Source organism: Tinamus guttatus, unplaced genomic scaffold, assembly GCF_059628265.1.
Source record: "Tinamus guttatus ecotype Peru unplaced genomic scaffold, ASM5962826v1 Tinamus_guttatus_pri_ptg000145l, whole genome shotgun sequence".
Taxonomy (NCBI): Eukaryota; Metazoa; Chordata; class Aves; order Tinamiformes; family Tinamidae; genus Tinamus; species Tinamus guttatus.
Window position 1 is genome coordinate 426,513 of NW_028288679.1, and position 24,504 is coordinate 451,016.

The following is a 24,504-nucleotide window of genomic DNA, read 5'->3' on the forward strand; positions in this document are numbered from 1 at the left end:
TTAAATTTTGGTTTTTTTGACAAAAGCAGAATATTGAGCACAATTAAAACAATTTGAAGGTGGAACATGAGTCATACTCATGTTCACATTAAGAACTGTATTTATCATTATGCATTATAGAAAAATTTGTGGAATTGCTGACAAAATAGGAGCCAAGGCATTTATGATGATTTACCTTCATTTTTTAGTGTATAATTAACATATAGTAGCACTGACTTATTGAAATGTTAAGCTCCTTCTGGAAATTCAGTAGCTGACTAGCTGGAATTCCACCAAAGAATAATAATGCAAATAATAAAAACAAATAATAAAAAAATGGCACTCAGTTTTATAATACTCCTCTGCAGTAAATCCGATTAAGTTATGTTTTGCGAACAAAGTAGAAGAATTCAGTTCTGATACTGAGAAGTGCTTTCATCTATGTTAATCAGAATACACCATTTAATCTGTTATTTAAAGACACTTTGTTTAGAGGATACAAAAGAGTAATGACTTTAATTCTATGCAGGAGAAGTTAAAAACCCCTGCGAACATAACAGGCGAACATACACATCTCTACAGCATTCAGCAGAACATGATATAGATGAGCACAAATCAAACAGAGTCAGGCCTTGGGGCACAGCAGCATTTCTCTCTCCGAAATGAACTGTGCCAGAAATGAACAGAAAGAAAGAACTATTCTCCTGGGTCACACTATAAACTGTAAGCAGAAGGGGTCAGTAGCAACCTGTCACTTCCATCATATCAATCAATCCCAAGAAGGAAAGTTGCTCCCTGCTTATCTCTTTCTTCTCAGCATTAAGTACAGAGGCACAATTGTCAAGTGCTACTTTTTCCAGCTTTGGGATCTTTGGGAGTGCATTGCCAATTTGAGCTCAGTCCAGCCAGAAAGGGAACATGCCCTCTCATTTGCTCTGTCAAGCTTGCTCACATTTTGGGATAAGTAATGACACACACAAGATCTTTTTTCTTTTTTTTCTTTTTTCCTCTCTCTCTTCTTAAGGACTATTAGAGTAATAAAAGAATACTAATTACTTTCATTGGTCAAATATCATTATCACAGTAGTGAGAAGTTACAGGAAACTAAAGCTCTCACTCACCAAATACACTTTTAAAAATTTTTAAATAAACAAGAAAACTGACAAAAATCCCCAAAGCACTAGTATGAAGAGCTTCTCCAGTGCAGCTTCTAGCTGCAGGAGGCATTTAGCCAGTAAAAGTTCACCTTCAACTTTCTTACAAAATTCTTGAACTGTTCTTGAAGTAACAAGGTGTTACAAATATTAGTAAAACAAGTTAACATGATCAAATTCCCACTAAAGTTTCCACTAAAACTCACCAACCCACAACCCATATAGTCACATTCCCTTTGATCAAGCTTCAAGCTGTTGTACTGTGAAGCTGAGTTGGGGGCCAAGAGAGAACTTAAAAGCTGTATGCATTACTTGGAAACCACACATTCCTGCCTACCACAGGATGAGGCAGGAAACTACTATTTGCAATCATAGCAGATCTTTGTTCACGTGGGAGATTGAAACGTCACCTGTGCTACATGGACTCCAGCTATACTTTCTTCAAACCAAAAACTAGAGAATTTCCTTACTAGGTGACTACCTGTGGTTGGTATTCTGCCTCCAGCAGTGATCAATTTGAAATGCTTAAAGAACTTCAAGAACGAGGCAAGGCACAGGGACAGTTCACAATTCTTTCAGCTGCCCACTAGTACTGGGCTCAAGGACTTTAACTTGGATCCTGGATTATTAAAAGAGCTATATCGATACATATCAATAGTAAAGGTAGATCCTTTTCTTTCCTTGAAGCCTCTGAATTTAAAAATAATACCTGCAGATCTATTTCCAAAATAAAATTTCCCCACTCTGTTATCATCATGATTATCATGATCTTCTCCTCCCCACTTTGTTTGTTTGTTTTAAAGAGAAATGGATCCGTATCATGACCTTGCTGTTTCACTTGATTAGGTTATGCTCACATTGCTACCTACATAGAATTCACAATTTAGAAATAGAAAATTTAGCCCTTGAGGTATAGCAAAAGATTTGTAACCTTTCATCTTTGCTCTCCAAAGCAGCTTTACCTTTTAAGCGACTTCAAAAAAACAAGCAACCAAGCAAACAAACAAAAACAGAATAACAGCAGTACATTAAATAACACAAGTGACTGTACGTTACATTTCTTTTTTCAGAGTTATCTTCACTTATGATCCAATATGAAAGATTAAAAGAAAAAGCTTCTTGTGTCAAGCTTCTGCCCTAGCTAACACAAAGTCCTTGCTTAGGAAATGTGATTGACGTTAGAAGCTCTTGGGACCCAGCTGGAGAACGCAGACAACCTGCCACAGAAAAGGAACACAGAGCCCAGTGCAAGTGGATAAGACGACTTTGACCAAGCACAACTATTATGCAACAGTGTTTTGCTTTTGTAATAGAAATCTTAAAAAGCTGCTCAGGTTCATGCAAGGGTAAGCAGCAGTCTGATGTCAGTAACAGAAAGAGACCTACATTATGGACACATGAATGGAAAAGCCAAGCTCTGTGCTGAGATCTGGAAGGACCTGCACTATAGATAAGTGAATGAATGAATAAAAATGTAACTATTGAGATATTTATTCAGACATTCGAAATCACAAAAGACAAGCCAAGTGGATTACTACAGGACAGGCATTTGAAAGCATACACTAAATCATAACCTTTGGATATACAAGGACAACACCACACTGAGGCAATCCTAGATTAATTGTCTTGCTAGATGTTAGTCTATTCAGGTCTGTCCTAGATTGCCCACTCTGCCTCCCTCTGAGTCTTAAGAAAGTTAAGGTCTGCATCAGAGCAAGCAAGGAATTAAAGGCTTAACTGGTCTGATCTCCATAAACCCCGTTTTCTCCCCGTCAGCACTGTGGGCTTCAGGAGTGGTTTTTTAATGGATCAGCAACGTAAAAAAATAAATAAAAAAGCTAGCCATCATGGACTTGATGCAACAGGCCAACAGGAAGGAATGTGTCATTCCTAAGCAGTCTTATAAAAATAAGACACAAAATGTTTGCGACCTGTTAACAGTCCCTCTCGATTTGTTTATGTTCACATCTTTCAGAGTCTCACTCCCAATACTGAGCCTGTAAGAGCTGCACTGCAGCTAACACAACCCACCACTTAAGATCACTGTCTACGAAAGACTGAACAGCAATGCAACATGTCAGGGCTATTTACTTTGTGTTTTGTCTAGTGCTTAAAGCTGGTAAAGGTAACTGATACCACTTTAGTTGGAGCTGAACTTCTGAGGAACTGTTCAGAAAGCAAGTCTCTTAAGAATAGCTACCATGGCTTAGTTGATGCTCAGAGGAGTAAGGTTTCCAAAAGCCTTGACATTACAGTAAACTGCATTTTTTAAAGGAGGAGGTAAATTCAACTATTTTGAGATTTTAGTAAAGTGTATAGATCTGTGAGAAGATTCTATTTTCTCCTCTTCCAAGATGTTCTCAGGTCTTCCTATACTTCTCCTCTGTTAAGTGCTTCTCTATTAAAGTAAGAAGCATATCAAATTGAATTGAAAAAATGGATATTTCTATGTTGCAGGAATAAAAGAACTTCCATCGCAGTCACTTGCCCTCAGTTACTGTGTGTTTTTCTTTTCCTTCCCTCCCCGCTAGAGGGATACACCTTGGAAAAGCAAAGACAGGAAAAAATTGCCTTCCCTATGTTTTTGTAGGGCTTTTTTGAATTAGTTATTTGAGAATATGAGAGAGATAACAATGCTAAAAATAAAACCCAACATGTGCTAGAAAAATAACTGTGCCAGAGTGCCTGTAAATTGAAGAGAAAAGGTATTCCAAGTTTTTGTTTCATGGCAATAAACTGTAAGACCTGGGAGGAGGATGAGCCCGTCTCTTCCTTAGAGTCCAAGCTGGAGATACACAGGAATCTTACACAGGGAGCATTTATACTCATACACAGGAAACATTAGCATCATATCTGTAATGATAAAGGCTTTATTTTCAGACAAAAAAAGAAAATCAGGATTTATTATGCTATGATTATAAAACTAAGGATACATCCTGGAAGAGCTTACAGAAGCAGTCTCTTCAATTTTTAAAACAGGAAAAAACAAGAAACAAGAAAGTTCAGTGGTGTCGAATCAAGAATCAGATTTCTTCTAAACCTTAAAAAGAAACACTTTTCAACTGTCACATTTCAATATGAGCCCTCTATGTTTTGAGAGGATCCATGGGTTTAATTTAGTAGGTCAAATTTTACATTATTAATCAATCCATTTCCTTTTGCCAATGAATTATACATGTTTATGAATACAGTCCCATAGCCGCCCCAAAATGTCATTTGCATAAAAGAAAAAAGAAAAAAACTCCCCTAAAAATAAATGACTAAATAGGTTTATTGCATCTAGCAATAGCACAATTTTCCACATTAATTTTTCAGTCTAGCCCTATCCGTACCTGCCAGAGTAAAAAAACAAATACCAAAAACTATACTCAGTTATTTGCCTTAACAATTGAAGTAATAACATAACCTTTATCAAGTAATACCTGAGTTATAACAAATGTGAATATAAAAAGGGCCTTAGAGACGAAGCTGGCATGAACTTATTCTAATGAAATTTAACATTCTTAAAGCTTTCCCCACCTCTGAGGGCTTCACTAAGTAAATCTAAATATTGAAGACAATTAACTGCAGTTTTAAAATCTGTTCTGGAAGCTCTGTTAAAATAAGGAGTATTCAGAAATGCTGATATTAAGTACGAGGATAATTCGGGTAATATTAGCACCCACATTGAATGTTATGTGCAAGTAAAATATACATTGAAAGCTTTAAGAACTTTTTATAAACATTTAAAAGTTATTTTCTTACCAAAGTTCTTGTCCTAATATTAAATTTATTTACATAATCAACCAAAAAAATCTAGAAGAAAAATTTGTTGTTCTATAGCATGCAACTACACTAGCGCTCCAAAACATTTTTGAGATATTCTATTCAATTTTTGCAATTTACGTAGAACATCTACAACCTCATGCAATCCACAACTGCCAAACTGAACTGAGATCTCAAACATTTTTAAGTAGTTTGAACCTTCCCCTTACTAAGATTTCCCGTTACTACTGTTGTACCTCATAGAACATTTTGAAAAGTCACAAGGAGAGCATAACAGTTGATGCAAGTAGTCCAGACTTCTGTCTTCAACTTTAAGAAATTCTCAGGGCTAAAATACATAAATATATCGCTAAATGTCCAGTTTCCCCACAGTTAAGTGTAACGATAATTGAGATTTTTCTATTTACAGATGCAGTGAACAATAGCTTCCAACGAATATTGGCAACTGTGAAAAAAAAAATCAGCAAAGATATTCCAGGAAAACATTAGTGTATTCTTATACACTAATTTTCAGGGCTAAACTCTTCTTGGTGGTGGCCAGCAACAGGACAAGGGGTAATGGGTACGAGCTGAAACACGGCAAGTTCTATCTCCATGTGAGGACGAACTTCTTTCCTGTGAGGGTGACAGAGCCCTGGAACAGGCTGCCCAGAGAGGCTGTGGAGTCTCCTTCTCTGGAGATCTTCAAAGCCCGCCTGGCTGCCACCTTGTGCCACGTGCTCTAGGTGACCCTGCTGGAGCAGGATGGTTGGACTAGATGATCTCTAGAAGTCCCCTCCAACCTGAACCATTTTGTGATTCTGTGATTATCAACTGAGCTTGACTATTTAAAGATAAACTTTTCTTTGTTTGTTTTAAAAAGGTAATTAGCCTGAAAAGACAAGACCAAAACATTAAACTTCCAGCAATTAACTGTGTTCCTTACTTCCCCATCTTTGAATCTAGCAAAATTCATCTCATAAGGAATAAATACATTCTATAATATACCCAGGTATGAAAGTTTGAGGACACCCCTGCATTTAGAACTCGTATTTGGCAAGAAAGTTATGTCTGAGTATCTTATATAAACGCACATATGTATCTTTTCAAGACTAAAGCGTGTGCATATATGGAGAATGCCATACTGAACCCCTGAAGACTCTGCAGTCTGTATTTTATTGACTAAAAGTCTACCCTTCTCTCATTCACCACTCGACTGCTGGCAGCAGTGCCAGATGAGTAAATGGAGAACAAAACTTAAAGACAGATAGAAATGTTAATAGATCTGTTACCAGTTATGATCTACTAAAGACATTACGGGTGTCTTCTGACATATTGACTCTATGTCCCGGACAGTAATTTACTCATCTCTCCTGAAGGTAAGTTCACTCTTTATAATAACATCAACTAATAGATTTCTTCCTCTCACACTTGCAACTTGCTATCTCCAACACAAGCAATCTCCCTGGATATCTTCCAAAATTCTCTATAGGACAGAGAACCTCAGTTATCTTACAGAAACTTCAGCACAAATGACAGAAAGATTTATACAATCAATTATTACTTTTATCCTCCTCCCACCTGTGCCCTCCCTCCCCCCCCCCCCCAAAAAAAAAAAAAAAAAAAAAAAAAAAGAAAAGTAGAGGGCTCAGAGACCCTTCATTTTGTCTTACAGAGTCAGATGCCATAAATGATTCTAAAAGCAAGCAGTCACCTGGTAAAACTGATTTACACATGCATCAATTTGTTTCAATAAACAAATCACAAAACTGTAGTATAGAAAATCATAGAAATGCATAGAAAATCTAAAATACAGAGTTAACGGTGCAAACCTACTTAATGTTAAGTATAGTGCAGTATTTCTCTATTTTGCTGCACTTGTTAAAATATAGTTCTTCAGGAATGCAATTAAAATAAGATATTAACTTATCCCACACTTTATCCACCGAGTTGAAAACTTACAAGTTTTACTGCTGTTTAGTATGCTTTACACATACTTTCTAATGTAAAAATTTTTTAGAAGTTTATCATGAAAACCACTCAGGTTATTATTTCAATTTCTTGATAGATACTATGACTTCACCTCAATTTATTTCCTGAACGTAATTATGAACAATAAGAACATTTAAATACTTTACAGGAATAATTGCTACTATGCAATATGTAGCAAGATTATTATTTAAGCAGTTTCTGCAAAATAACCTCAATTTTGTATTGATTAAAAGTAAATACTTCAGTTCTGTCTTCTTTCCTGGTTAAAACAAAAAGTCAAGCACAAATATTGAAATATTTCACAATATGAACCAATTCTTAATATACCTAGTATTTTCTAAAGTAAATTCCAAATATGTAGAGAAAGATATTCTGCCAAATTGTACATTCAGTTGTACTCTGACTAATCAACTAAAAATAGATTTAAATTGTGACACTGAAAAACATTTTCCATATCCTACTACTTTGCATAAATTTTACAGTTCTTACATTTTATAAGCAATCCTTCAGATTGAGCACCAACTGTAAAAAAGGTCAGGAGCCCTCACTATTTCACAGGTTTCCGTTTAATATTAAATTTTGTAGAAAATGAAATAAAGACAGTTACCTTTCAGGATGGTGATAAAAAGTCTAAAACTCTTAAGTAACAGACACGGACAGTAAAAACCAAAGAAAGAAAAAAAGCAACTGAAGTCTTTGGGAACCAGAGCAGCTTCCCTTAAGCTCACTATGCCAGGAAGTGCAACCTTCGACACAGCCCCCCACAAGGCATCCACTTAAACTAACTTGAAATGCTAAATATGAAAGAAGGCCTAAGTAGCAATGCATCCTTTGCTTCTTGTCAATCAAATTGTGCCGATGCTCCTGCATGAGGAAATAATTGTGGAATTTCAGTTCCGCAAGAATTTGGCGCTTGGAGGAGCTCAATATTCACCTGTAGGTGTTTTAGCTCTTAAAATTTCTCTCAACGGCTAGGATAGGAGAATTTTGAACCCAGACGGATACCCAAGTCCTCTAATTAAACACTATTTTTTGTAGGATCTTCTCTCAGTTCACTTCATTTACTAGTACAAGGCCAGCCAATAGAAGCCTAGTGCAAATACAAAGTAGAAAGACTCATGACCAGATAAAGTGGTAAAGTTCATCAACAGAACAAAGGAATAAAAAATAAAGGCAAAGAACATGTGTTTAAGGAAAAGAAAAAAAATAAAAAATAAAAAAGACCCTAACAGAGGCTGCAGGAAAGCATTGACATGAACTACTTTAAGGAGTTAAATTCTCAGGTGAAGTAAATTAGTAACTCGATGTCAATGGACCTTTTCTTCTTGTACTCTATAGCCTTAGGTCTAAACAGGATTTAAATCCTGGATAGCAGAAAAGGGCATTGTCTCAGTGTCCAAACATAGGGGCACTTGCCTTTGAGATGCAAGGAAGCATCTGAGGTATCCACAAGAGGCTGGAACACAGGACACTGAACAAACCCTGCAAGTAACCCGCAGTGTTTTGAGGAGGCAGCTGGAGGACTGGACATCTAGAAGAAGGATAAACACGTGCATCGCTCTCCGGGTAACTGCTCTAATTCTGCTGCACTGATAGGAGGCTAAAAGTAATTTCTGAACCATGCGAGTTTGTAACCCATTTTAAGAGGAAACTGAAATAAGTGCAAAAAAACACTGAACTATAATTTCCCAGAGTTCAAGCACTGCTTAATAAGCAGTAAGGGGAAAGGTGCAGGGAAAATCTGGTTAGACAGCAAGGGACAGGCACAGCTCTTGCCCTTATGTGTATATATATATATACATATACACATACACACACACTATATATATACATATATATAAATGAAGTTCCTTTACAACATTTACTTATCCCCCAAACAGAGGGAAAACCTATCACTGAGTACAACCAAAACAAAACCTGTACATGCATGGGCCAAAGAATTCCCCTGGTTACAGTTTGGTGACAAAATAATACAGCAGCACTAAAGCAAGACAGCCTAAAAAGTATGTGTAACATGGCCTAGGGTCTCAGGTTGATTGTTAGACCAAAGAACCCAGTAACGACCAAGGTCTCTAGCTGATCACCACTGCATTCAGGGAAGCAGGGCTCTGCAATTAAAATCGGAATGGAAACCACTCTCCCAACTCCTGTGACAAATTTGTCTCCTATACTGAGTAGGAACTTTAAATTTTGCCCAAGTGCTCAGGCTTATTGCTGTGTGTGGGTAAAGAGATTCCTCCTTCAGAGATATAAACTCTCATTTTATTAAAAATCATGAAAAAGGAGACATAAGTTTCTTTCTGTTCTTCTTTAAAGTATTCTTTTTGAATACTTTAAAAACATATTCAAAACATATTCCTAAAGCAAGCGCCATTCCCCTTCTCCCCCTTTATTTTTTGATGAGGGGCAGGGGGGACAGGCTGCTTAGAGAAAAAGGTAGGAAATGATGGAAGGGGGAAAAAAAGAAAGAAAAGCCAGTTGTGGCTTGACAGTTGAAAGTATTTAATAAAACATTTTTGATTGAGGAATGAAGAGAAATATATATTTCTCCTCTTGATTAAAGTAGGAAGCACTCAAAGATAAGTTCTAAACAGTTCATACAACAGTTACAAGAAACACAGATTCGGAAGTTATTCTACCGATCATTAAGTATTTTGACAGGAAACCCACAAGACAAAACATGCTTTTTCCGTCTTAAATGGCACTACTGTGCTATACTGCTGAGACAGGTTCCAGGTTGCCATTTCAACAGTTTCACTACATCTTTTCTTGGAGTTACTCTTTTTATATGCATATTAAGATGCATATAAACCTTAAGATGAAGGTTAAAGAGTATTTAAATTACACAACTGATATATCCCTTTGATTTCGCTTTGTGTGGAAATAGAGCTTTGCCACCTTCCGTTATAGTAAGTCTTCACTGTCATCTTCCTAGACGACTGAATAATCTTGCAGACCTTGTGAGACAAATTTCTCTAGGTCTTGGCTTTCACACCAAATGCAGCCAGACTAAACTGATAAAGCAATTGTTTCTTAATCTCTTTCATGGCAGAGAATTAGTTCCTCTCAATTCCAAAGTAAATACAGCATGCTTTGTGTTTGATGATTAAGTACCTGTAGATTTAACAGTTCTTCCCAGCACAACAGAGGAGGGATTTAGTATGAGTATTGAACATGAGAGAAGTTTATACAGGCTGGAGAGATTTGTTTCGGTAAGCAAGTATTTCTGTATACTATTCAAGAGATTATACTTGGTGCCATTTATTTTCAGAAAACTTTGAACATGAGTAAGCAATAGAAATCTATCCCACAGGTTTTTATACCCGCTTCTCTTTCAGATTAGAGCTGCTCTTTTATCAGAATGAAATTAGCATGCATGTCAGTCAAATGGAAAAATATAACAACTTTTTCTGGTTCTTTCTCAATTCTGTTTTGGATTTGGGTTATGGCTTTTTTTTAAGACTATTTCTGAGTAACTTAAAGTAAACAATCGTTAGACCTTTTAAATTTTAATGTTTATAGATATATGCAAAATATTCAATACTTCAAACATTAAGACTAAAGAAGCTGTTTATGACAAAACACAGCTCACTGCATGGGTCCTGTACTTTAAAGAAATTCCCTCCTCCTCCAAAGCATAAAAAAAGGAAAAATGAACTTCTAGCATTTTACTCAAGGGAGGGCAGGGAAAGTAGAATGACATAGAAAGCTCCCTCATTGACTTAGAGCATCGTTTTTTACTCATCAAAAAGTAATATATATTCCATTTCTCTAGTTTTATTCTTTCTGCAATCTCTTTTCTCCTCCTCATATCCCTTTTCCATTCCCATTTTCCCTGCTCTGTCTGGCATATATTCCTATTCATTTAATAATAAAAGTTATGCAGCAGTGTATCTCCTCAATGTGCCCTTAGCATTGACCAAATAGACCTGCAGAAGTTGTTTCTCCAGCTCTCAAAAAATGCTTAACATAGCCAAGTGCTATCTAGAAAGCAACTTCCTTCATTTACAAATCTTTCCAAAACGTTCAATGCCATAACTGGTTTCTTTCCCAAGCAGAACAACTTCCTTCTGCTTGGCATACAGAAAGGGTCATAATTGTATTCAATTTATTTCCTTGCTAGAGAAGCTGGGACCACACATTTGCTTGATTATACGCAAGTATAAAACATAATAAAGTATGAAATGTCACCGTATTGTTATTGTATAATAAAACTGGAAGATCATCTGAAACAGAATTTATTCGAATATAGATTAAAAGACTAAGGAAGCAACCCAAACAGGAAACTGCAATGATTTGACAAATTAAAATGCATTTGTTATAATAATTAAATCACAATTCAAATAAAGCTATCTGAAATCAAAGCTGTTCCAAATAAAAAGTAAATTAAGAGCAACTCATTCTATTAAGTAACATAAGTGTACAAGTCACTTATTACACTGGTCACTCAAAGTTTAATTGAAAATGTGAGTTACTGTACTAGAGTCTCCATTAAACAGTTGACCTATGCTATGAAACATTACTTTTGCAGGAGTGACCTTCTTAAACAGCTACAGTGCCCATAAGCTATGAAACTGTCACACTCAAGAATATAGATGATGAGCGCAAAAAGAAAAATCTGTTTTTAGCAGCTTGCTGAACACCATGGCATTCTCATCACAGGTGTAAAAGATACCCACAATGTAAGCCTATCTGGTTAATGGTAATTTAAAAAGAGGAAGAGAAAGAGGAAAAACAATAAATTGAACTCAAAGGCAGAGAAGCTTTAACAAACAACAGATCCGAGGCCAGAACTATTAAGTCACACACTGAGGAGCCGCTGAAGGAGCCACCAAGCATAACCTTCAAGAGGTTAAACCAGAACTTTGTAGCTGATAAGATGAAATAACTAGATTACCATGGGTTTCAAAGGGGAAAAGGCAAATATCATGAAATAAGGGCATCTGTAGGAATGTGTAAAATTTGTAAGAGAAATGCTTTAAGGAGATTGTGGTGTTATATGAAACTTAGGGGATATCAAATTTATTACGGAAAGGGTCAAAGGGAGGCAAAGGTGGTTCAGGGAGAACAAGCATGGGGAATGGCCGAGAGCGCCACATGTAAGCTGGCTGCCTGCCAGTATGTGTTTATGTCTGAACACTGAACCCTCAGTCAGTCCTACCATCATATTGAGCCTTACTCCTATTTATTCTCTGCTTAGGATTGCTTTCTTCGCACTCATGTGCAAGATCTACCAGCTAAACGCATCTGGATCAGCGAATAGGAGAAGATCACGCCCTGGCAACACCCAAGGTTAGAGCTGACCACAGGGTAAGCCAGGATCAGGGCTGGGCACGGACTTGGGGGACCTGCATATGCTGGTATGTTTGCAAATCCAGAGTCAAGATCTGCATAGGCTTCCATCAGTGAAATTCAAGTCTGATAACTGGAGGGAAGAAACAGGATTTGGCCATCTGGAGCCTTAATGTTCTGTGAGTGTACTCTGGGTTTGTGTGGGCACTATGTGTGCATTATGTGGGTAAAGGCATTTTTTGCTCTTGGTGTTAATCTGTGTAGCTGCAATGTTTGCATCATGTACGTTTGCATTAGCATCTTTGAAAGATATGCTCAGCCACGCTGGAAGTGAGGGACAGCACCTTTCTTGGAACAGGCTGAAGGAAACGTGCCTCCCCCCCCCCCACCAGATTTGTATAGTCTTCATATAAAGGAGGTAGAATTATTCACTATTTTAAGAGAAAAACAGTTTGCTGCTTCCCAACTAAACCACTGAAATATTCAGCACATGAAATAAATGTCACCCCCCTCCCCCACACACAGCACAACAGAGAACAGAAAGTAAACAATATTAATCATTATTTGGCATTAGCATCCTGTTTGACACATACCATATCTGTATTACCCAATTACTTGTGCCCAGGACAGGTCTCTACGCACGCAGCTCGGAACAGACTCCATAGATACCATTAAGTTCTTTAGTCTCTCTAAGAGGACGCCACAGCCTGCTCTAAGTGGCCTCTGCTCTGTATTAATTGCTGATTCACATCTAGAAACTATTCAATTTCTAGAGTCAAACTCTAAAGTTCAATTTCAAAAGTCAGTTGGCTTGGGCCACCACCATTTCTTCATCTCACCTATTTTACAAACACACATGCACTTATAAAATATACATATGTGTGTACATACATACATATAAGTAGCCATAGATGAAAAGAATTACAAAATATAAATATTATTTAGTCAGTCTTGAATTTAAGTATTTATAAATTGAATGAAGCTAATTCTGCAAATGCCACACTATTTGCCAAATTGAAGCAGTCACTGTGCAGTTTTAATAAGTCTGGTAAGAAATAATTATCACAAAAACACTTCAAAACATATTTGCTACTTACTTCGAATAGTCAAAAAGTCTGCTGTCCCAGAGCTGATGGTTTCCTCTTGGACCAGAATGGAAGAAACAAGAATCTGTACCATCAAATTTATTGAGACCATCTTCAGAGTTTTTTGACGCATGGCTGTGCACAACATCCAGCAGAACAGTGATGCCCATCGAGTGAGCAACGTCGATCAGTTCCTTCAGATCATCCGGAGTTCCATAACGGCTGCCAGCGTGAAAGTGGATCGTAGTGAGTAGCACAATGAGAACGTTGATTAACAATTAATACATTGACTGTGTTATTGTAACCATACATTGTATACAAAGTCTGTTTTTTTTTTTTTTTCTTTTCCCCCTCATCCCTTAAGTAGTAGTTATTCATTACAAGAACAAAAAAAATGAACACAAAAAGCAAGATTTTACTCTTCCTTGCTAGTCAGCTGAGGGAAGCTAAAACATCTAATGCAATTTAGAACATTTATCTGCTGCTTTCCTGCTTATTTGTTTTAGGTACTATATTATTTTCAAGCTCCCTTTTAAACAAGAATTTGTCTCTAGTCTGAAACACGTATTTTTCCTTCAACTATCTAAGCCAGCCAAACTTTATCTACTTAAATTTACCCTTTTTTCACTTGAGCTTCAACACAATGAAACAAACAAAAAACCCACAACTTTTAGGTTTGTCATATTTTTCTCAACAATTCCCTTAATCTACTTTCTATCAATTTTTACCCTAGGTCTCAAACGAAATGCAAGCTAAGTGCTAAGTGCTTTACATGAGGGGGAAAAAATATTTCTTACAGAACATACATGCCATGAGTTTATTTCAAATAAATCTATCATGCACAATCAGCATACAAGTTCTCTGTATTACTATCACAAATTCCACAGCACCAAAATCCATGCATCAAGAAAGCTGAAGCTGGACAGGTTGACATACACTATGACTGATGTTACCTGTAAACTTGTTCATATCATATATCAAATGTTTTCACAAAACAGCTGCTAACTATGTCAGAATGACTTCAGATTTACTGAGTGTTACAGTAGCACCTAAGCCAGTGCTTTCTCTTTCCATTAAACACTTGAAGTTTAAACATCTTCAGTGGATGGTGGGTGAGGCAGAAGAATATAGAAGTAGTAAGAGTATCTAAACGTACCTGGATGCAGCAAAGAAGCTTGTGACTTGATAGCCAAAACTGGCATAGTATGCATGCTCCATAATAGCCATCAGCTGAACACAGTTATATCCTATATAAAAATAGAAATAAAATAAGCATGCAAACATATATATCCTGGCCTTAAGGATAGTTAAGCCTCTCTCCAAAAGCAGTTCTATATCATAGTTTAGAGTTCTATAGCTTTCCATTAAAAACAGGAAGGTCAACTTGTCAAGTGATCTACATATAACTAGCTGGATTGAATTGAAGCTCTCAGTTCTAACATGCAACAAATGAGATGCAAATATAATCTTAATTTGACTTCAGAATATTAACTATGACAATCTGCATGTCCTGAACTTCAGCTTCATTTTTGATATTTGCAGTGTTGAAAATAAAGAAAAAAAAAAAAAAAGAAAACAAACAACAGAGAGAGAGAGAGAGAGAGAGAGAGAGAGGCTGATTGCATGTATTATAGCATATGGTTTATGGAGTTTAATTTGTTTAAATTGTTTTCATTTTACCAAAGAACCAAGGCAACACAGGAGAATAGGATAGGAGACTTTTTTGTCTCTTGTATGACCCAAAATATTTTGGTGCAATATTAAGGCAGGGAAATCTAAAGGGAAAACATACTAATGAGGAAACCAGAGTATTTAACCACATATCTTAACTAAGCCATCTTTAATGCCAGTGAATAAATACCCCAGCTAACTAGAAAAATTATTATCAGAAAAAGGTAAAAAAGGTTTAATCTACAGCCTGTTGAGACTCCCTCCTCATACCACTTCTCTTTATTTTCTTAACCCAGACCTTCACATTATTTGGCAGTGTAAACACGAGATTGTTTCTTTTTAATTGCGCAGCCACAGAAGTGTTATTATTTGAAGGCAGTTGGCATGAACTCAACAATTTGTCAGATTCATTGCTGCTTCATAATTCAGGCTCATTGAGCTTATTCTTATTTACAGCACTTTTGAAATAAACAGTATAAATAGCATCAAATTAATCTCATTCTATTTGCTAGCTGTTTATCTTGCTACTTGTCATGCACATATTTCTACAAACTATTAATAACTTAGCATTCTTAAATGCTGATGTCTTTAGGCTTGTCCTCATATTAAGACATTTCAAAACTAAAAGAATCAAGCAGCCCTTAAGAAAATACATTAAATTTAAAAAAGAAAATTTAACTCCCAGAGCTTTAAGAACATTATCTTCCATGTTCTATATGTCTAAACTATCGCTATTGCTTTTATTTTGTGACACTTTTCTTCCCCAAAGAAAAAAAAAAACTCTGCTGGTAAAGCAGAAAGCTTTCTTAATTATGTTAAGCATAGCCTCCTGGAAAGACAGAAATTCTTTTCCAGTAGGAAGAGAGACAACTACATAATGTGATATCCCATTCTTTTTGCTGTTGTTAAAGGCTTCCAAATGTGCAAACTCATCCATTCTGCCTCCCAGCTCAGCTTTACTGAGAGGCAAAAGCCACGTTCACAAGAACATGTGAACTCCTTCTTCAGGCACTCTTGTGAAGGAAGGCAAACAGCAGATATACATAGCCAGTATTCCACAGAGATATCAACAAGAGATGTCACAAGTATTTTACATTTAATGGCAACAAAATATACTTCACCACAAAGCAGAAAAAGCTAGCAAGTGTTAGCATCATGTTATAGAAACAAGTGCAATGATATTACAGAAAAAAATAATCATTAAACAGAAATTGAGATGAACAGTTTGCTATGTTTCTTGAGATAATCACACCAGCTGTTTCATATAGCCCCCTCAACCTACCAGAATTTCTTTACTAAAACAGAATTGCTCATGCTTAAAGTTCACCATATTCTGATATGTACAGTAATTGTTAAGAGATAATTTAGCACATTCGGTAAACAAAAAGGGCAGTCACTTCTGTCTTGATATTCGCCTTCTCTTAACAGCCAGATGTGGAAATAATTAAGAACACATTATTTTCCTATGACTATCACCCAAATAATGGTCCTTTTTACAAGTGAAAAATAAACCATGCTGAAAGTAATTTGTCCTACAATATTTATCTAGGCTTTGGAATAACAGTTTAATTAGGAAAAATAAAATCTGTAGAATCAAATTTGATTTCTATATTCTACTTCAGTCCATCTTTCTCTTTCATGGATTTCATTGTTTTATAGCTTTTGGTGCCCTAAAACAAAAAAAAACAAAAAGGTAATTCTATAGTACATAGTCTGAAAACACAAACCCAAAGCGACAGGCACTTGATAATTACCTTTTTCTAATAGCAACAGAGATGCACTAAAATTTTATCTCTTCGTCATTACTTACCGAGATCCTTTATTCTAGGTAGTACATTGTACGTGAAGTTTTTATAAGAAGCTATTTTCCCTTCCGGAGAAGCAATCCCCACATGAGATTCATAGATTCTTAGGCTTTTCAGTCTCTTGGGGGAACGGTGTCTGCGCTATAATAAAACAGTTGTTATTAGAATACAATGGAAGTGTTGTCACTATCACATAGTGCACACAAATAAGAGGAATATTGAAACCATGCATCTCCCCTCTCATTTTTCTCTTCTTCCTTCCGAAAGGTCACAAACATTGCAGAAGTAACTAGGCATTGAATACTACTAAGGCAAAGATGCATTTTATATTTGTCTTCATGTTCTTTCTAAAGAAGAAATTGGACACTCTTGATTTGACATTCTTTTGTGGCCTAGTTAAGTACACTGACGTGTAAATTTATGACAGTCAGTGTAGTACAAACTGCTTTTAGAATACTGTGAAGTCTGTTTGGAAAAAAAATATTTTTAGCAATTTTTTTTTTCATTTATTTAAAAATATTTAAGACTACAGAGAATTGAACTTGATGGGAAAAGTCTCTTTCTTTAAAATAAGTAGAGTGTTTACAGCTTAATCTTATCTTTATTAAAGAAAAGTCCCGTCTCAAGAAACTAGCAAAAACTGCCATTTTCTCCCACGGTCTTTTTGATAGCTCCCTCTCCCCAATTAAAATAATAATAATAAGCAAAGAGTTGGAAAGTTAGAACAGAACTAGTTAAAATAATAAAAACAATGATTTAAAGGGTGCAATTATTATCAGAAACTAAAAGCAAAAAAAAAAAAAAATAGAATGAAAAACAAGACATTCTCATTAAGATTTGCTGAATGTTGAACCTGAATTTTACTTCCTGTGCAATTCCCATTCCCAAACAGATTAGTTGCTTTTCATGGCACAAAGTTGAGTAAAATCATGTCTGCTCCCTAGATATTCTGGTTTCCTTTTCCCTCTAGGTCATACAGATCACTGGATTTCCAGCTGTCCATCAACTTCCTACATCGGATCTAGGCACCACAGAGCATCATAAAAATTGAATTCATATGTCCTAATCCCCTTAAGTAACACATTAGTATCACATTATTGTAGATTACGGGTTTTTTTGTTGTTAAGATTAACCCTTTTCTATCAAGCAGACATGTTTCCTACTTAGAGGCAGTTCCTAAAGATCTTAACTCACATCAGTGGCTGCAGCATTTCTGATATAGACTGCATTACATTTCTGTGTTTTCACTAGAAATTTATGAGGTCCAAGAATATGCCATAACATCAGACTTCCCCCCACCCAAACTGTTCTTATGTATAAGACAAGGACTTCTTCCTTTCTAGAAAAAAAAAAAAAAAAAAAAAAAAAAAGCTTCTTTCTGGGGACTTGCTCATTTCATATGGCATTGACTTACTACTCAAGTAACTACTCAAGTACTGAACTTATTTGCAACTAATTCATTTTAATATCCAACTCTGACAAACAGTTTCTCCTCTGAACCAGGAACAGCCAATCAGTCACTTTCACCAAAAAGGAACGGTTATTGAGCTGGCGTAGGATATGGGAAGTTAACACTTCAGTAATTATCTGTTTAACATCTATCACATAAGAATGAAGAAAAATAACTCCAACATGCCTAATATCACATAGTATCTAATGTCACATGTTTCTGTCAGAGCCTTTAACATACATTCTTCATTTCTCAGGTAGTTATTACTGGACTCCGTTTTTTTTGTGGAATGCTTTTAGTTTATTTACCAAGCAGCGATACCTCATTCCAAATAGCATGAAGTGACACAGCATACACACCATTATACAGCTTTTGAAAATATTTAAGCCTTACTATATATGGCAGTGGTGGATTCCAGTGTACCCAATCATAATTCACTTGTCCTTCATAACGGACCACATATCTTGCCCAAGGTGAAATACGATAGAGGAGTTCACCATTTTGAGCACGGATCACCACCTGTAAAATACGAAAACTGTAATACATCACATATAATTCATGTAATACCCACTGTATAAACCATAGAGAATGAACTGTCACGTATATTTTATTTTTTTTTTTTTAAATACAAAAACAGAATACAAGTCAGGACAAGAAAGAATAACCCTGACCACAGGGAGGATTTGTAAAGTAATCACAAACAGGTCTATCAGACGTAGGAGTGATATTCAATAGCTAAAAGAAGCTAAAAGGTGAGGACATATATATGTTAGCATCATAAAAATAAGGTTAAAACAGGCTTCTCAAATGGATTACTGCCAGGTTCTCGTTTCCTCTGTCACTGCCATTTCCTCTCCACATTCTTAAAGTTTAATGGACATACAGTATAATGCTACCAAGATGGGAAATATGATTTGTTTACTCAGCAAGCAGCATAGTAGGTCAATTTTAACATCTTAATTCCCTCTACAGTGCTCAGTGAGTTATGCCTGACACAGTATAGACCAGAATCACAGATTAAGTCAAGTACAAAAGCAGCTTCCAGGCCAAGAAGAAATGGAAGAATAAAAGCAAAATTGTTGGTTTTCTTCTACTGACTTGCAGTTTCTCTGAATGCCTCTACTATTCTAATGACAAAATAATGGAAAGTCTTAACAACAATTTTGCTTTCCCTATTTGGTGCCCTCGTTTTATAAGGGTAGATGAAAAGACAACCATCCTTTCTGATTTGCTGCAGAAGTTCATATTTCATTTTGCCAGAGTGGGGAAAAAAAAAAAAAAAAAAAAAAAAAAAAACAGAATAAACCTACAAGCTTTTAGAGCATTGGTATTTTACATAACAAAAGCAAAATTGAAACAATTACTAGGGTAATTTTGCCAGTCTAGTTTTGCTAGATATTTTGGCTCCTAAACAGAAAGCTAAGACAGTAAAACAGAAAGCTTGTAAATTCAGAACACCAAAAACGCATAAGCAACTGAAGTTTTCCTCAACTTGGGGGGTTGAGGGAAGGGAGCGTTTTTAAGAATTAGAGATACCAATATAGCACCATATAGGCAGGAAAAATCCCAAATGTAGTTGTATTTTTTCTTCAAAGAAACAGCAAAAAGTAACAGTACCATACTCAGTTCCTCACTTGGCCTGACAGCCTGTGTGGAAGGAAACAGTTAATTGCCTTTTTAAATTATTTTTATTTTTATTTATTTTTTTTTTTTTACCTGTAGCAAGTGTCTGATTAATTCCCTGTATCCTTATTTAAAGCACAGGAGAAATTACGATGAAAAACATGCATGCAATGTAGGCTTATGACAGTGGTAAGGAAATCATAAGTCAACAAAATGAAATTCCTATGTCCAGTTTGTATTATTAACAGCTCTACCAAGCTCAGCTTCACTGACAATCCAAGATCAGAAAGAGTAACCAAGACCTTACTAAGAATGCACCGAGAAGTAGTTACTGCAAACATTGGCAGAAGCTTTTTGCATGCAAACTATGATAGCAAAAACTGGCCGTAAGGGCCTTTTAACAATGAAATAATTTGCAGAAAGACCTTTCTATTCAAGAGCGTTAACACAACTTGCAAGCTACTCCTAAGTTAATAAAAACTATGCTTTCTGGTATCACACTTTTGATGATGCTATCACTTGTTTTATTAATTTGTCTCAATTTACACAGCAGAAAGAATCACTGTTTTTCATAATCAGATCTAGCCATTTATCTCAGCAGTCTTTTCTCCAGTATCTAGTACAGTTTATATTTCACAGGCTTCTTAAGAGGGGACAAATTTTATTTGTGAAAATTTTATACAGTTTGAACTTTTAAAAAATTGTGTATTTCTACAAAAGCCTAGATATAGAAACATTGTTTGATAAGACTTAACTCTAGTTTAACCTGGAGATATACTGGAGGTTAAACAAAAAGTTTATAATAAAATACTGAAATGGTTATACCTGGTTGAATCTCACCGTATTACTAATAGTATAAACCCTACTATGCTCATTGTTTGCCATCATTTTTGAGCATCATAATGAGTACTATGCTCATTGTTTGCCATCATTTTTGAGCATCATAATGAGCTTTGCACTGTAGTATAGTCAAGAAGAATGCAGAACCTTTAAAATATTCCCTGGAGGAGCAGATGTACACAGCAGTTGCAAAAATACATCACCAGAACTGCCACCTATCACAGATAAGGGATCATGAATATACTCAAGCCAACAAAGTTGAATCTTCTTCTTCACTGGCTCGCTAGAGCAAAACCAACATAGCATCCCCAGCTATGTTAGGGTACTGTACTTGTGTACCAAAGACAATGAAAAGATGTCCTGGCAAGTTGAGGTTGAAGGAGTGATTAATTCAAAAGTATGAACTTTCAAATCTGAGTCAAGTCACCAGAAGGAATCAAGAAATATGACTGTAAAACAGCAAAAATATACATAGTCTAAAAATGACAGACTGCAGAAGTATGTTAAAACCAGATGCAGAGATGCAGTTCAGAAAGTATCCTAATTTTAGCAGTGTTGAGTCCTGACAAATCAGGACTTAAACCTCACAAGAACATTAGTATCAGAATTATAGGTCCCTTGTGTGGCCCTATGAGTGCTTAGCAAATTTATTGAATATGTATGATAAAACTAAGTATAGCATGCTTTTAGGTCTGTTTCGATAACATTTAACACTTTGTCAAAAGCAGTTTATTAGACTGTCTTATTAGAGTCTTTAAGTGTAGACTAGTGCCATACAGCAAAGGCTATAACACACTGGAGTAATTCAGAAGCTGAAATGAGTTTCATTTAATTTAATGACACTTCTGAGGCAGAACTACAGAGTCAGTTGCCTTAACTTTAGAAACCTCAAACATTTTGAAGACCCTCACACACTCCATTTCGTTGGCTTTAAAAAAATTACATGAGTCTTCTACATAGTTTGCAGCACTTATGCCAGCCTCTTGCAGATGTCTCAGGGCATCTAAAATGACACTAGATACCTACGTTCAGGGAACGCACAACCTACTGTGGCGTAGTGGAATATGCTGGCTTTTTTTTTTTTTTTTTTTTTTTTTAAATGAACAAACCATGTGTGTTTATTTCTTAAATCATGAAAATGAAAGAGCTTAAAGTTTTGCAATTCTAATACTTTAAACATTTGGTCACAAGAACCATTTAGACAAAATGCAAACCTACCTACAAAATAAAGCTCAAAACAGTTTTGCTATTGTTATGACAGGGAGAATTGTACAGTAATAGGCAAGAAAATACTGTACGTTTAGAGTGCTTTACTACTAAAGCACTACTACTATTTTAAAAATAAAGACACAATCACATTCTAGAAAAAGATTAAATATAGTAAGCTTCAAAAAGGGAAACACTTTAGATTTTACTTGCCCACTTCCACTGATGTTACCAGAAGTTCCTCAGCTCCCTTGGAGTTATTGATCAAGTTTTAACCTGCCGCATTTGTATATGTTCAAAATTATATAATGTTTTTCTTTGTACACTAATGTCTGCAAGACTTGTGGCAAAAATTAAAAAATTACATCTGATATTTTGCAGTTCAAGATATTTGCTATACAGTAGTTTGTCGTACAATAAAAGTTGAAGAGAAGGAGGGAGGATGCAACTGACTTGGAGATATCCAGGCTAATAAGTTGTTTTACATTAATAGCTTTAAAATATTTGGAATTTTGTTTGTTTGTTTTGGAATATGCAGCTTTTTACATGAAATTAAATTGGCTATCAGACTAAAAGCAGTTAACATGATAGAGTGGACTTGCTTTAATACATAAATGTCAATTACTTATTATTTATTGTCTAGGCATAAATACCTCATCATTTCTATATTTCAACTTACACTATTAGCCTCATATTTATGTATTTATGAGACAAGTTGATCAGAATATCCAAGCCACAGCAGCTCAGGCATAAACACCCCCTCAACTTGGAAACATCGACTTGGTTTGAAAATAAGTTCAACCGAAAAAATAAACATACCAGAATTAGATTTTTCAATGAATACTGTCTGGCAAGATTGGTTTGCTTATTGTAGCCTCTAAGTTATTTTTTTAACACTAAACAATTTATTAAAGTTCAAGATACTTCCTTACTTTTGTAACAGTGATTAGGGAAGAAAAAACTCATACACTAAGATATTGCCTTCTACAACTTGATACCTGTATGTTTCAGTCACACTCACTCATTGTCCCTTTCTTTTCTTTCATGCCTTTAGAACATGAAAAAAATATTTCAGTCCCTCATCTTTCATTAAGCAATTCAGCCTGGAAAGCAAAGACAAACTAAAACTAAACATAATACAGCAAAGCTTTAAAAGGAAAACTCCAGTGAAAAGTTAATTTTGTAGTATGAGAGCTCTTCTTGCGAAATAGTTGAGCTTCCACAAAGCTGCTCTGTTCTGGGTTTCCAAACAGTTTTTGGAATAAGGCCAGTAATAAATGGACTAGTATAGAAGTTTATAGGTATAAGAAGGAACCCTACTTTGTTAGTTGCAGATATAGGAAGGATTAACCAAGTTGAGGATCTCCACTACTGTCTTGCAATTCTTGATACTGCAACATGACCAGCTCCCAAGCCCAAGGTAGGCAGGAAAGGGAGAAGACATCAGAAATCATTCAACACTTCAGCTCCACATGGCAAAGCACCAAAAAAGACCGCAAGGTCACTCTATCCACAGAGAGGAAAACAGCCAGCTACTAGCAGCAAAGCAATGACTGATCAACCACTGAAATATTCCCCTAATCAGAAGTATCTTCCCAAATGGATAAGTATCCAAATTGGTGTGAGAGGAGGGGCAAGGAAAAAAAAAAAAAAAAAAAAAAAAAAAAAAGAGAGAGACAGAGAGAGAGGGAGAGCGCGCGCATGCTCCCCCTCATCAACTCTGGATCACTGTAAAAATGTCAGTCAAGACAAGGCAATTCTTTATTTTCTCTCCCAAGCACTTTCCAGCAAATAAATCTGATAGACACATGCATTTATATCAAATACCTTCCAAAAATTATCCACTACTTATTGGAAACATAGTAACATTTCAAAGACAGTTATGTGTATAAGAACAAAGGGTGGTTCAGAAGCCATTTAATAGGTTCAGGAGCCATTCAATAGGAATGTATTTGTTGTGCCGATTATTGTCATTTGAGCTAATTAGGGATGCTTACGTATTTCTTCAAAAGGAATTTCTTATCCATCAGGCTTTGTAAAAAGAAAAAAAAAAATCAAAATAACAAATAAGCAAAAGCCTAATTTTAAAGCAAGTCATGCCCTGATTTTCCAAAAGAGGGAGATATAACTCCATGTATGAATTAAACATTTCAATCGCAGTGAGCAATCCAAAAATATGTTAGTTTTTAAGAGGAGGAGGAAAAAAAAAAAAAAAAAAAAAAACACACTTTTGTACTCCCTCCGCCCCCGCCCATATCCATGCTTTACTTGAAACACAAAGCACAACATGCATCTTAATATAAAATAACTCAGAAAATTGTGACAGTAGCCTAGTATTGTCAAAACACCTATGCTGACAGAAGTACAAATACCTTAGTCTCAGGTAACAGTGAAAGAATCAAGACAATTATAATAACATTGTTAGAAAGTAACAGGAATATCACCTGGAAATGTGCCCAGTAGACTTCAAAAGGCACAAGTCTAGATAGTTTACTTACATATCAACTTTACTGCAGAGGTACATGAATTTCGAGTGGGGAAAAGAAAACATAAGCTTCGTAAGTGTTAGATATACAAAGATGGCACTACAAGGTATTGAAGGACAGGAGATCTATTTTTAAGAAGGAAAACTACACATGCATCTGTGTTGCAGCACAGCATTC

The 24,504-nt window shown here is 35.7% G+C and overlaps 1 protein-coding gene across 2 annotated transcripts in view; it reads right to left on the reverse strand.

Moving 5' to 3' along the window:
• GBE1 (1,4-alpha-glucan branching enzyme 1) overlaps positions 1 to 24,504 on the reverse strand; it is a 140,458-nt gene that overhangs the window by 59,296 nt on the left and 56,658 nt on the right. For both annotated transcript variants that reach the window (XM_088522067.1, XM_088522068.1), the window contains exons 4-7: positions 18,566 to 18,691; positions 16,728 to 16,863; positions 14,403 to 14,493; positions 13,259 to 13,468 (exon numbers count right to left, since the gene is read on the reverse strand). In XM_088522067.1, the coding sequence (XP_088378193.1) occupies positions 13,259 to 13,468; positions 14,403 to 14,493; positions 16,728 to 16,863; positions 18,566 to 18,691 (563 nt within the window). The remainder of the gene's footprint in view (positions 1 to 13,258; positions 13,469 to 14,402; positions 14,494 to 16,727; positions 16,864 to 18,565; positions 18,692 to 24,504) is intronic.